This window comes from Rhyacophila brunnea, unplaced genomic scaffold (genome assembly GCF_057557595.1).
Source record: "Rhyacophila brunnea isolate RB1 unplaced genomic scaffold, BYU_Rbru_1.0 scaffold_3, whole genome shotgun sequence".
Classification (NCBI taxonomy): Eukaryota; Metazoa; Arthropoda; class Insecta; order Trichoptera; family Rhyacophilidae; genus Rhyacophila; species Rhyacophila brunnea.
Window position 1 is genome coordinate 26,836,586 of NW_028232965.1, and position 15,905 is coordinate 26,852,490.

At 34.1% G+C, this 15,905-nt stretch overlaps 1 protein-coding gene across 2 annotated transcripts in view; it reads left to right on the forward strand.

The window, feature by feature from the left end:
- Positions 1–15,905, forward strand: part of spg (dedicator of cytokinesis spg) — a 158,776-nt gene that overhangs the window by 109,840 nt on the left and 33,031 nt on the right. For both annotated transcript variants that reach the window (XM_085952372.1, XM_085952373.1), the window contains exons 5-10: positions 9,163–9,274; positions 9,848–10,129; positions 10,969–11,184; positions 11,540–11,639; positions 12,026–12,276; positions 15,694–15,856. In XM_085952372.1, the coding sequence (XP_085808498.1) occupies positions 9,163–9,274; positions 9,848–10,129; positions 10,969–11,184; positions 11,540–11,639; positions 12,026–12,276; positions 15,694–15,856 (1,124 nt within the window). The remainder of the gene's footprint in view (positions 1–9,162; positions 9,275–9,847; positions 10,130–10,968; positions 11,185–11,539; positions 11,640–12,025; positions 12,277–15,693; positions 15,857–15,905) is intronic.

The window sequence follows — 15,905 nt, forward strand, 5'->3', positions numbered from 1 at the left end:
ATTTTTTTATTTTTCCCTTGGAAATTTTCATCTAAACCCAGTGTATAGTTTCTTATAGATACCTATCTAGTATTGGTGTGTAAATTGAGAAGTATTTAGTTTAGTCTGAAGAAAATTTTAGTTTACATAAATGTTTTAAATTTAGAATCATCACTGAAATAAATTAAATGAAATTCAATAATAATACGTTTATTATTACGTTTATTTTTATATTACCTGTAAACACTGTGTGGGTATCTTCTGCTGAAAATGATAGCTAAAGCGAATTTGGTCCTTGGGTTCACTTCTTGCTAATAATACAATTAATTAGTCGCGTCCTGTCAGGGGTTGAATGTCAAGAACGCTAGTTTTGGGTAACACGTTCGATAAAAACCTCTTATTTTTACAACGTTTTTCTTACCTCGTATTCTTATTTGTCCGGTGGTTGTTTGTCCGGTACAAATCTTGCAATCGATTTTTAACTAACTTCCCGACTAGATAGACATTTGAAACTTTTAGAATATATCAGAACACGATGACAATGCATTCTTTTAATACTTTTTGCCGTATTTAAGCAGAATTGAATTAATTTTCAGTTAATTCTATTTTGTATAGAAAGGTATTTCGGAAAAAAATCGTAAAAAGTAAAACACTATTATTGGTTGCTAAGGGGGTCCTAGCAACTAAATTATTAATATATACGTGCGTTACTATAGAAATTAATATGAAATGTCAAAATGACATTTCAGTATTCTATATTTATTCAGTATTTCTATCAAGTAAAAAAAAATATTTATTAATACATAGAATTGTCAAGTTTAATAAAATTTAAAAACATGGTAGGTAAGTATATAAAAAGTTCTTTTTATCTTGTAATTATTTGTGTTTGGTTTGTTTGTATTTTTGGTAAAGTTTCGATCGTCGTAAAGAACGCCCTTTTTCGCCAAGTTAAATTACATAAATACTGGCTGGAACACTAATTCGTTGGGTGAAATTTTATGCAATTTAATCATTCTTGGAGGTTCTTCTTTACTGGCAGTTCGGTTTTACGGAATCTTTGTCACTCACGAATCAGCAGTGGGTAACTAACTATTTACCTCCTATTAATTTTATTAAATATTGTTTTCAAATATTTTAGTTTGAAATTAATTTTTAATATACATTTCAAAAAAAAAATGATTTTCAAATCGAGCAAACTCAGCGGTGATTTTCTTTGACGCAGATAACGCAATCGATTCGTAAGAATATTTAAAAGGGGGCCTCAAAACAGTTCAATACAGTCATGCACTTATTAAATTATACCAAAATCTTGAATGTTATTTTAATTTGATCAGACAGCACGTCGAGTTTCTACGACCTACGTCACCAAACGCGCCACTGGGTAAAGTTCTTATATACCATACCTAATATTATGTACCTAATGTACTTATTAATAGTTTATAATAATAATATTCATTTAGCATTATTAACCTATTTAATGTTTACTGTCAATATTTAAAATACTTATATAGACGTTCATCGGTGTGATATTGCTTTTTACTGATTCCATCAATATAGAAGAACACATTTGATTGAAATCTATGTTGGTGGAAATTCCTTTTTGCTCAAGCCAAATCGAATGCGTTAAGTTGGCGTAACCTCTACCGCCAGGTGACACATCTATGCAGCGCGAAATTCTCATGCTTTTAAAGGTCAATGACATTCGGTCGCAGAGTTATGCTTTGTGCATTATTATTTATATTTCGTTTTGTGATCGTAAATAAATATGTAGGCATTATTTACTGAAAAAAGGTTTTAAAAAGATTCGTTATATCGATGGTCTGCAACTTGGAGGAAAGATTTAGATAGGTACTATTTATCTCCCAGATATGTGATGGGTGTAATTCCCAAATAATTCCCATTTTGATTGCCAGTACCACTCAGTAAAGTAACAAGGACGTATTTTTTTGATTCTGTATTAATTGATTCTCTTAGTGATTTAAAAACATCGGGAAGCGTATATCTACTTACTTTCATTGTTGCCATTATTTCATGCAATTTAAGTATCTAGGTAAGCAATGTGTCAATTATTACATTTTTTAGATTATGATCTATCCGTGTGATAACAGATATGAGTTTTTCTTTTATTCTTAAGTGACACGCCAAATGAAATAATATTATGTAGGTATCGCTGTTATATTCAATCGTTCAATGTATCCAGATTACGCTATATTTTCTTGGAGGAAGATGTGTCGACTTTTTCTCGGTGGAAAATCTTTTCTGATAGGAAAACAGGGTGGAATGAAAAATTGGAAGGAGAGCTATAAAAAAGTTCTCGAAATCGATTCTGAATGATTTTTTTACATAAGAAAACAAATCGGGCAGAAAATTGTAAGAGAACCTTAATAAAAAGCTCTCGACGTGATTGTGGATGAAAAATCTTTTTTGAACCGTTTAGAAACATTAAACACCCTAACGTCTCTATTTGCGATTGGGAAATATGGTTTCCGTAGATATCCGTAGAGATAAACAAATTTTCGACAAGGAGCGTGTATTATACCTATCCTTCTTACCATGAAAGTAGGTGTTCTGTACCATTAAAGTCCTTTTATGACTGAAGCCACAGTTGATCGATAAAGGAAGTAAATAGAAAATAAGACAGACATAATGTTGGTAGACATAGTTTGGATCTTGGCCGCCTCACAAAGGTTTCGTAACAAATTTTTGTTTTACGACACAATTATGTTAGCCACTTGCTCAACCTATTAGATCCACGCTCTGAATCCAAACACATATTAAAAACCAACATGTGATTGTACCACACCCGGGATTCGAACCCGATACTCAGGGGCCCTGGGTTAAAACATATTGGACGGGCGGAACATAAACGCAACTGATCAAAACATATTTAAAAAATTTGGCTCGAAAGTCTCGTTATGTATTTTTTCGATTTAGTTCTAGGGCTCCGGGACCCTATAACGTTAATAAGAGTTAATAATTGAGTTGATAATTAGGCACCATCAGCCATTGCAATGCAGAAATATTCACAACGTGCAAACACACCTTTGTGTGCGTAGCAAATATGTACGTAATTGGATATTATATTATTTTGATATTATATAACGCCGTGGTCTTGACACGAGTATTTTTATTTTGTACTGTGGACATTCACTTTCAATGCATAGGTACATACTGCCTACATATTGAGACAAATCATTTTTCGCGCACTAATTTTGAACGTTGGAATATAATAGCACCTATGTTCGATACGGCATCTGGGTATCTTTTTCATTTTTATCATTGTAGATATCTAGTGCGGATCTTCACCGCCTTCAGAGAAGGTTTATTAACAGTTTTTTTAAACTAAACATTACGTTTAGGGTGACTACAACCCCTAGAAATGCGGGTTTATTTCGCTGCGGCTTTATATGGATTGTTAAATATAAATATTTAATTGAACGTACTACATTCTAATAATATAAGCTACCTAGATAGGTATCACAATAGATTCTATTCTAATACGTATGGAAATCGTATAATATGTTTCCTGATTTGATTGAATTTTGGCGGGTTCCACATTCGATTTGAATATTTGGCACATCACATTGACGTGAGCATAGCACATGACCCGTTCCCCGTCGCCGTGGCAGGAGATATTATTTCCGCTGCAATCCTGCTGCCCGGATAAATCGCGTCGCGTCGATCGAAAACCTGTTTGGGGCTGCGTTCGGCCCCGCAATCGCACTTTCATAAATAATCTGCACAACCAGATACACCTCTATAACATACCTGACCTGCCGTCTCGCGTGCTCGCCTGGTCGCCAACCCGCCCTGCAACAAAAGACTCGCTGTCAAATCTGCGAGAGCCCGAATACTTTTTTAATTTTTTTTATCCTTTTGCACGCACAGACTTCTTCGTCCTGGAGAACCATTATTGCACTTTTGCAACACTTATTTCTACCTACGCAGGTACATATCTCCAGTCAGTGACGTCCTTAGTCCTACTTATTTTAGCATCTGATATCCGTACACTGAGGATTAGAGCATTTCTACGAAACAAACAGTGGTGGTTTTACTGAGGCGCTGACAAGTGTGGAGGCTTCCTTCCAAGAAAGTGACCGCATCGTCCGTTTCATGGAAAACTGCCACTGCTTCCAAATGTTGTAATGATCGGATTCGTTATTTTATTTGCCTCCCCTTAGCTACGCATGACCTGCCTACCCCTACGGGACGTCACTGTTTATAGAACCAATTCGATGAAGGCCATTAAGGGTAACTAGGTATGCCGAAATAAAATTGTACCTGGTAGTTGTGAACTGATAACCCATTAAGCAAGGAACCTAGTTGGTATTTAATATTTTAAATCGTAGGTAGGTTATCAGCCTAGTTCTAGTTAATAGATCGAAAACAATACACGCGGGTATAATGTTATGTTATCATACATAATGTACTTAAATTTGTATCAATTAATATCACGCCCACGGTGGCCGCGCGGCATAAGCGTTGGACTATCACGCCGTGGGTCCCAGGTTCGTATCCTGGGTCTGGCAAGTACACATATTATTGTTTTTCAATTTGTGTGAGTCAGGGTATGGACCTAATAGGTTGAGCAAGTGGCTGACATCCACTTCTTGTAAAAAACAAAATCTGTTAATACAAACCTCTACTCTGTGGAGGCCCATATGATCCTATTAGGATCGGACATACCTATATTATTTACTACCATACTGCAGGGAAAAGTAGTGTGCAGCAGAGGCGTATTTATAAATAGATTCCCTCTTGGCAACGCAACCTCCGTAAGTGGTTCAAAGTCCAAGTTGTTGGTGATATGATACGACCAGCCCAAGATATGAAAATGTAGGTATGTACTGCAATTTGATCACCGACCTTTGCTATAAGACAGCACCAAGAATATTAATTATTAAGAAATACCCTGGCATATAAATTAGAAAATAATTTATAGGCTGGATTTCGTAGGACATCAAAAATATTTTTCTTCTAACACTGCTAGCGTTGAAAACATACGCAAACAGCATTTATTTTAAATTTAATTATAACTGTGTATAACCAGAAAGTATGATGGAGAAATTAAGATAATTAGTAGGTAATGTAGAGTTCATTAACAATTTCTAAGATAATTATAAAATATTTGTACTAATCAAATAAAGTATTTAACTACGTTTATGTATAATATGTATGTCTATCGACGACTAAAATGTGAAGACAAATAAAAAAACATAATTAAATAATACTTAAACTTTGGCACTTTGAGCATAAATTAATTTAGATTATTATTGTTTTAACCTTTCACCTTTCAAGAGAAAAATATTATTGATTATATTGTAGTAATATGCACATTTTATATTAATAGCTACTTTATGTCGCATTAAATTATAATTTAGTTGGGAACGTTTTCATTATTAATTGACCTTTTCTGTCTGCACCGCCACGCGTTGAAATATTTTATTGAAATATTCCTCATAATAATATATTTGGTTATTTTCGTCTTCCAAATCTTTTATAATTTTTATATTACTTGTTTTTTATGTTGTGTAGCTTTTACGTAACTATATCTGTACCTCACAAGTGTGTCATAGTTTATTGCCGAAAATTAGTTCAGTAAGTATAGATTTTGTAGCTACGTTATCATTTACACTTTTAGAGTCACTTCACTCACTTCACCTTTTGAGTTAATTCGAAAAAGAATACTAAAATTCTTAAAACTAATTATTTTAATTTTAATTATTTTCTGACTCTCTTCACTAGCTCTCAGATAAAGATATTTTTTTCGTACATGGGTACACACGCGTATGGGCGTAATAAAATAATTCCCGACGCCTTTGTATTATTTAAGGTGAATTATCCACCTAGCAGAGGCACCTAGCGGAAAAATGCGAAGCTTGCAATTTGAAACATTTTTTTTTGAATAATCTAATTTCGGTATATTGTCACAATATTAAAGGTCGATTTGATATAAATATATGTAATGTATTTCATGTTATACCTACACATATTATATATATTTTTTTTATAAAAATCTTTTTTAATATAAGTCAAATACATTTATAGAAAACTTAATAATCTTAATTTTAGTTATAAACGTGACCACAAAATATTAATATTGTGTAATAATAAGATGGGATCTTTACATTCATTAAGGGGGGATCATATAATATGATGTTATATTATATTATACTAGCTGAAGTACCCGGCTTCGCACAGGGTCGCTTTGTGGTTATATCTATCTTAGATATTTGATAAGTAATAAGAGGTAATTATTTTTTTAATATTAAAATAAATGTGTAATACAATATGGCAATATGAAAATAATTCTAATAGGAGTAAAGGTCAAACATAAGAACACTAAATTAAAATCGAATCCAAAATATGAAAACGTTATTAATGTTATAAATATGTAGTAAAAAAAATCAAAATTGGATGGAACAAACAAACTTTGTATTTTATATAATAATAATTTAGAAACCTTTGCAGGTGTGCGCACAACAACTGACAAAAGTTTCATCGCAATCGGATGAATGGTATAGGAACGCATACGAATGGTAGAAGAAGATAATTTTCTAATTCAGAAATCTTCGTGGGCATGCGCATGACAACTCACCAAAGTTTCATTGCAATCGAATTAATGGTATAGGAACGCATACAAATAGAAGAAGAAGATGGTTGTACTAATTCAAAAACCTTCGCGGGCGTGCGCACAACAACTGGTCAAAATTTCATCACAATCGGATGAATGGCATAAGAACGCATACAAATAGAAGAAGAAAAAGATGGTTGTACTAATTCAGAAACTTTTGCGGGCAAGGGCACAACAGTTGATCAAAATGTCATTGCAATCGGATGAATGGTATAGGAACGCATACGAATAGAAGTATAAGATGATTTTCTAATTCAGAAATCTTTGTGGGCATGCGCACGACAACACACAAAAGTTTCATTGCAATCGGATGAATGGTGTAGGTACGCATTCGAATAGAAGAAGAAGATGATGGTTCTACTAATCCAGAAACCTTCGCAGGCGTGCGCACGACAACTCACCAAAGTTTCATTGCAATCTTATGAATGGTATAGGAACGCATACGAATAGAAGAAGAAGAAGATGGTTGTACTTATTTAGAACCCTTTGCAAGCGTGCTCACAACAACTGGTCAAAATTTCATCGCAATCGGATGAATGGTATAAAAACCCATACAAATAGAAGAAGATAGAATAGAAGAAAAAGAAAATAGTTGTATCAATTCAGAAACCTTTGCAGCGTGAGCACAACACTTGATCAAAATTTCATTGCAATCGGATGAATGGTATAGGAACGCATACGAATAGAAGAAGAAGATGGTTGTACTAATTCAAAAACCTTCGCGGGTGTTGGCGCAATTACTGACGAAAATTTTATTGCAATCGGATGAATGGAATAGAAACGCATACGAATAGAAGAAGGAGAAGAAGATAATTGTACTAATTCAAAAACCATTGCGGGTGTTACACACCACAACAACTGACGAAGGTTTCATCGCAATCGGATGAATGGTATAGGGGCCATACGAATAAAAGACGATAGAATGAAGAAGAAGAAGAAGATGGTTGTACTAATTCAGAAACCTTTGCGGGTGTTGGCACAATTACTGACGAAAATTTTAAAGAATAGAATAGAATAAGAAAATAGAAGAATATAGAATAGAAGAAGAAGATGGTTGTACTAATTCAAAAACCATTGCGGGTATTACCACAACAACTGACGAAGGTTTCATTGCAATCGGATGAATGGTATAGGGACCATACGAATAAAAGAAGATAGAATGAAGAAGAAGAAGAAGAAGAAGATGGTTGTACTATTACAGAAACCTTTGCGGGTGTTAACACAACAACTGACGAAGGTTTCATTGCAATCGGATGAATGGTATAGGAACCATACGAATAAAAGAAGATAGAATGTAGAAGAAGAAGATGATGATAATTTTTCTAATTCAGAAACTTTTATGGGTGTGCATACAACCGCTTACCAAAATTTCAGTGCAATCGGATAAATGGTATAGGAACCATACGAATAAAAGAAAATGTAATGAAGAAGAAGAAGAAGATGATGATTTTTCTAATTCAGAAACCTTCATGGGTGTGCATATAACCACTTACCAAAATTTCATCGCAATCGGATGAATGATATAGGAACACATACGGGACAGACACACAGACAGACATACAGACAGACAGACATTCATTTTTATATATTAGTATAGCCTATACTCTTCGCGCAAGTGCAAGCAATAAGTTTACAAAGTTTTATCGCAATCCAATGAACGGTATGGCTGCGCATTCAATACGAACAAACAAACACACAAATATTAATTTTTATATATTAGATATGATATAGCATATTATGCTAACAAAGAACCTAGCGGAAAAATACGAAGCTTGGAATTTGAGATTTTTTTTGATGATTTACAATTTCAACTGTATTAATTAATAAATATGTATCTGAAAACATTAATTTTTTCTTCAATTTTTTTTCAATTCAAAGATAAACTTACAATTATTATTATTGTAAAAAATGTGAATTCATTGCAGGGTCCCATCTTATTATTACATTATATTTTATGGTCATATTTATTATTAAAATTTAGTTTATTAAGTTTTAAAATTTTCGCCGTTTAGATTTTTGACTAAATAATTCATAGTTTTAATATTTTTTATATCTATTTTAAAAAACATCGATTTTTATAAAAAATATAAATGTGTATAACTTGAAATCATTTTTATTTATACAATTTTTTTTTTACAATTGTAAGTTTATCTTTGACTTTTGTAAATTATCAAAAAAAAATCTCAATTTGCAAGCTTCGTATTTTTCCGCTAGGTTCTCTGTTAGCATATAGGATCCACCTTTGTTTTTTTTAATTGTAAGTTTATCTTTGACTTCAAATATATGTATATTTTTCTTTTTTGTGGTGTTCTTAGATACTTGCGTAAAAATGTCAAATTGCAAGCTTCGTATTTTTCCGCTAGGTGGGTCTGCTAGGTGGAGTATCAATTCGTAATAATCGTAGAGTAGGTATTTACTATAAAAAAATCCTGAGCTAGATTGGGGAGATATTAATTGTTTGTTTGGAAAAGCTACATTTACCTGGCATACTGCCCTGCATTTAACAAAAGTATAATATCTATCTGACATTATTTTTTTTATTGTTTCAGAAAACTTGGCTTGGAGCTGGTACCCAGAGAAGGATCCCGAGCTGTACAGCCTGGGGAACTTGGAGCAGTCAAATTATACAGAGTTCACCTCAACAGTGCCGATTCCGTTTCTGTAAAAACAACTTAATTTTCACTTACATAATATTATTTTATTACTAAATCGTCAAATTAGTGACATGGCATATTATGATATTGTTATCATCAGCAATCGAAATTGAAAAAAATACCAACGGGAGCGTTCGATAATTTTTCTAAAATGCTCAAAGGTTTTCTATTATCTTGTTATTTACCTACCAAACGAAATATACTTCTGACATGCATATATACCAAAGATTAAAGTAAATACAATTTCAATGAAACAAAAAAAAATGTAACAAAATAACACAGGCGGTCATTATTGTTCGTAAAAATAAAGGTTTGCGACATGTTATAAAATAATTTTTCACAAACCGGAACACATTTATTTATTTTTTTACAAGACGGAGCGCTTGTCTCGAGAATTTAAAGAGCTGGAAATGCGCTCTGATGCGCTCCGGCTCATTTTGATCGCTGGTTATCATGCTGGCCGTCGAATGATCTTCTTACGACCGAAGATCATTCATTTTCTACATGTACTTTATATGAAGACTTTTCCATGTAAGTATAATTATTATATCTTACCACATTATTTTATTTATACTTTCAGTCGGGAACTCTCCGCCGTGTCAACAGTCATGGACATGGCACCAGTTCAAGCTCCGTCGGAGGCAGCTCAAACAGTATCGTCTCCACGCCAGCTCTTCCAGCACATTTGTGGTGCTGTGCCAGGGAGTGTGCCGCCGGCGGTGGTCAGCCAGCTCGCGCCATGCTCAGCCTCTACGATGCCAGGAAGCAGACCTTTGTGTCGGAGAGGTTCCTCGTCAGGCTCGATTCAGATGGATTCAATAATTACCTCGACAGACTGCATACCAACTGTGCTATATTCACGGTGTGTAAATAATTGTGTATATTATCTTTTGCATCAAAATAATAAAATTTTGTCTGATGATTTGACCTGGTGCGTTTTCTCCGAATCGTGCAACACATAGCACTACTAGAAAACCCCGGGTTACAAAAAAATACTCAACCGGAATAAATATTCCTTCTTCTTTCTTCTTTTGACCATGTCCGATCCTAATAGGATCATAATATGGGCCTCCACAGAGTGGAGGTTTGTATTCACAAATTTTTGTTTTTACGAGGAATGGATGGAATGGACACGCTCAACCTATTAGGTCCATACTCTGATTCCAAACACAAATTGAAAAACAATATGTGTATTTACTAGACCCAGGATTCAAACCTGGGCCCCACGACATTATAAGCCGACATGTAAGCCACGCCGTGAGAACAAAGAATAATTTCTTGAAATTGAATTTTTTTATTATTTACAATAAATAATTTGCCTTTTGAAATTCAATAGTATATCCTTGAATGAAGTACAATTTAAATGATTATTACTAAAATAATAATATCTAGGACCTAGCGGCTGGTGTGGTTGATATCCTGTGGAATCACTAAGATCTACTGCTAAATTCAGTTCTGCCCAGCTAAATGTGGCTAGACCACACAACTTTGGTGCAAAACAAATCCGTTATCCACATCTGTCATAGTGAAGTCATAATAAAGTAATTGTAAATGTAAAGTTATCGAAAATAAATGATAGAATGTACACGCAAATATAAAAAATAACATCCAAAACTTTTTACAAGAAATTTAATGATAATGGAAAAAAAGGAATCTCGATCCTCATTAACAGTTGTCATAAATTGTTTATTTTTCTTCCAGGACTTGGGTAGCTCTGATCTTGCACGTGAGTTATACTTGGTGGCCCAAATAGTCCGCGTAGGGCGAATCCTGTCAGCGGAAGGCACAAGGAAGGGAGGAGGGCTCGGAGGTGGTACCTGTGATGGATACCGAAGACCTCTGGCTGCTGGGGTTCTTCCACTTGCTGATTTGCTTGCAGCGCCACCTCATCAAGACGAAAGGGAGTATACGTTTAAGGTGAGATTTTTTTGGAAATACATAATATGTAAATTATTAACTTATGGACTGGTCTATTATATTAACCCAATGCTTACGGGCCGCACAAAATTGTGTTTTTGCTAATTGCTTTTCAAATGAAAATTAACACGTTAATTAAAAAATTAATTAAAAGGGCCCGTAAGCATTGCGTTAAGTAAGACTGTCTTATGTTGTTTTGTTTTAATTACACAACTAAAAATATTTTTTAATTTCGGTTGCAATGTGATTCGATACATGTGCCTTTCAAAATAATATTAATGATATCTGTTTTTGGCACTTAAAATAATTTACATGTATGTATCCAGCGCTAACTTATATATTGTTTTATATCCAGGTATACCAGTGCGAAGAGAAAGATTTTCACCAGCTTCATGAACTAATAATCAAAAAGCAGAGCAATAAATATAGCCCCATATCAGGACAGCCAAATTATGGTTTGTTGATTTTAAAACGTCTAATTACTCTAATTACACCAATCCTCATGAGCAATTGTCAACCTTAAAAAGCAATTACACCGAACGATTTAGTACCAATTCAATCGTATTGACACTTGATTTGATGGTTCATAGCTTTTATATTACATAATATATGTAGTGTTGCTATTCTTAACAATTATAAGTAACATACACATTTTGAAAACACCTTAGATAATATCTAAATATTTCATACTACAAATAACCTCTTTTTCAAATAAATACGATGCCCGATATGACTTAAAACTGTAACCACCGGATTCATGCCAACGTGCTTTACCAATTAAGCTACCGGCATCCTATCTAATCACGATGAAAAAAATAAGAATTAAATTTAAATTATTTAGGAATGGTGGTGTCTCTACGACTCATCCGTGGTGATGCAATGAGTGCTGGTGCTGGAGGAGGAGGAACGAGCCCCGTTGGTGCGGTGAGAGCTTGCAAACTCGGCTTTCCAGATGTCATCATGCCCGGCGACATCCGAAATGATCTCTTCATCACTCTAGAGAGGGGAGAGTTTGAACGAGGCGGAAAGCCCACTCCTAAAAATGTTCTCGCCAGTATCTCAGTGTTTGATTCTGCTGGAGCTTTAATCGAGGTAAGAGAATTTATTTACTTATATCATATACCCAGGGCTTTTTTTTAAAAAAAAAAGGTGCCGGAACTCACTTCATGTCAAGCTTTTTACTAAATAAAATTATATTCAAATGTCACTTAAATGAAATTTAAAGGAGCTATGCCACGAAGCGAACAAAAAAAGGTTGATTTTTACGATAATTTTTTATTTTAGTCAAAACAAAGCTACAGAAACAATAAAATACATACATTATATTTGAAATATATTGTACAAATAAGACTAAATAAGACTAACTTTAAAATATAATTGTAAATACATATGTAATGTATTTATTTATGAACTTGAATAAAAGTTTAGAGTGATTTCCAAAGTTTTTTCCAATTCTCGTCTGATACATCATCTCGATTCCCTTTCTTAGTGTTAGAGTCTAAGGCCGAATGTCTTCCTTTAAGTAACCACCTATCAACATATTTTGAAGGATCGAAAAGTGTCAAGGGTGGTCCCACGAGTTTGATGAACAAGAGTGCCGAAACTGTTTTAGTGTTTAACGAAGCTCTTGTTGGGGTAATAATAAGATTCATTTGCGAAAACCCCCGTTCACATTCACTTGAAGAAATGGGAATAGAATTCAGAGCATATACCAAACGCAAGAGTTTTTCAGAATATGTCTTTTCGAGAATGTATTCGCGAAATCCACGAATCATTTCTCGTTCATCTAGTTGTAGCCTGATCGAAATGTTTCTAATTTCCATCTCTCCAAATGTCAACCGATTATCAATGTCTTCAGGCCAATATTTTTGGTCAAGTACGCGAGCCCAAAGTGCAAACTCAACATCTTTATTATCTAGCAGCCTTTTTTCAATTGACGTTTTCAACGTGGAATAAAATATTTTCGGATCAATAGGAGGATCATTTTTAGAAACTTTTTCGTGAAGTAAAACTCCACGAAAATGCAGATTGCTTATAGCAGCTGCAGCACATTTATAATAGGGTCCAAAATTCTGTTTTCTTTCTTCAAAAACTTGAACGAGTTCATTTATTAACTAAGTTCCGACAATTCTTGGAGAGCGTCGCACATCAATGCTAGATCCAATAAAAATGCTGTTGATGCAGATGCACTCCATTTTTAGAACCTAACATCACAGCAGCGCCGTCGCATGCAACCGAAACTAAATATTTTTTTAAATATTCTTCTGTCATCCCATATAAATCAAGAGATTGGAGTAATGATTCAAATATTCCTTTTGCCGTTACGTCTTTAAGTTCAATCAAATCCAAAAACAAATTAATTGGTGAATTCATTCCAACACTTTCGACACAGCATCGAACATACACAATGAGGGTGGTTTTTTGGCTTATGGTGGTAGACTCATCAATTATCAAAGAAATTATATTTTTCGATTGAACAATTTCTTTGAAAACATTTTTTCTCATTTCATCACATATATGATTTACAATGTTAACACATGCGTTAGTGGAATGGAGAATATGACCCATTTCGATCCCATTTAGTTCTTGGAGATTAATTTCACTTTCAAACATATTGAATGATTGATTTTCCTTAGCTACTTTATATGCAGTTCGAAAAATGTTTGCTGTTATTACTTTTTCGCGAGATAACGATTTTAAAAAAGTATTTTCAATCTGCTTTTTTTTGGCTTCAGAAATGATTTTTAACGCTGCTTTGTGTGCAATAGATCCTCTGTGATCGAAAATTTTTTTTCGAAGTGACCCCAATTGTAGCTTCCTCTCTTTCCCAGAATACGTGATTTCATTATTGGCCCATTCTTTGGATATTTTTATTCCCATTGTCGTTTCAGTTCCAAGAGTTCCAACGTTTCTGCAAATTGTGCAGCCAAGTTTCATTTTGTGTACGTTCAACCATTCGTTTTTTGAGCAAAAATCGTTTTTTTGATCTAATGACCAGCAGTCTGGCCAATCGTTTTGAGTTCGACCTTGATCCCCGAGATCAGCTAGAGATGATTCAGGAACATCTACATGTACCGATATTTCCATATCTTCTGTCATCGTTTCTGTTTTGAGCTTTTTATTTGCGGAATCGGCGCCGCTGCCGGTGGTTGAGAAGTAACAGGAAATTTTTTTCATATTTAAACTTGGGGTTGCACCAAATAATATATAAAATAGTTGCACAACACGTAATCGTAACACAAACTGACTAAACAAACGTAAATAACAATATACGCAGATGCTGCCATGCGATAAACGTCAAACTGTCAAAATCATAATACGCAGCATACGTATGAAGCTAGTTACATACGCATGTTTGCTATTTAAACTATACGGTTACTTCACTAACACTAACACGCCAACATTCAAAATGGCTTCCACCTGTACCTTATTTTATCATTTTAACGAATTATTATTGTAACTACTTAAGCGCAAATATTTTTTCGTTTAATTGATTTTGAAATAAAACCGTGAAAAAAGGTGCCGGAACGCCGTTCCACCGCGTTAAATGGAAAAAAAAGCCCTGCATATACCTATGTAACTATTAAGCGGACTCCATCTTAAATTAATTTTCATTAACAGTATGTTCAAGCGGTAGAACCTTGATTAGCTGGATTTTCATTTATGCTGATCTAATTGATCTGATCATCATTATATTATGACCATCAGAAAAAACCACACATGACTTGAAATTTTAAAAGAATTGTATGAAAAGATGTTTTAATTCAGAAGTGGGTACATAAATTGGTATTTTCGATTATCTGTCTTTTTCTTCTTCTTCTTTTGACCATGTCTGATCTGAACAGATTTTTGTTTTTATGAGAAATGGATGTTAGCCATTTGCTCAATCTATTAGGTCCATACTCTGACTCCAAACACAAATTGAAAAACAATATGTGTATTTGCCAGACCCGGGATTCGAACCTGGGACCCACGATATTATAAACTGATTCGTAAACCGCTCGACCACCGTGGGCATCGATTATCTGCAGTTATCATTATTTGAACGACCTTTATCATAAATTTATTCTAATAATCGAGGTTCTACTGTATCATTATGAAGAATTATAGATATCTATCAATACTATTTCAAGTTTCAAGGTTCTTGTTATAGTTTCATTGTATTCTATTTAGTGTTAACGTTTTATCAGGAACCTATGCGTCATTTTGCTCATCGGAATAGAACACCTGTCAATTCCTTTCTCCTGTCATATTGGCTGCCTGTCTCTCTGGTGTTACCAGGTCCACTGCCACACCATCATTATGAAATCATAAATTGTTCTGAGATGTTACTCTAATAGAGAATTATGGCATCGATTTAAACATCTGGTTGCACTAAACATTGATTGATAGGACATAATGTATTATCTAATATGTTAAAAAGGTTTTTTTGATTATTTAATACCGATACCAAATATCGATGCATATTTTTTATATAGGGTTATTTGCATTGCATTGTGTATATTTCAGGATTGCGTTTGGAGTGCGGCAGGCGCTGGTGCTGCATCACAGCATGATGCGCCTCTTCTGTATCACAACAACCAGCCGGCTTGGCAGGATGCTCTTCGATTGGCTGTTCCCTTGGATCGTTTCTCGTCTGCACATCTCCGCATCGATTTCAGACATTGTTCAAGTAACACAATTTCTAAATTTTCATCGTTTTAATTTAATCAAGATGTATA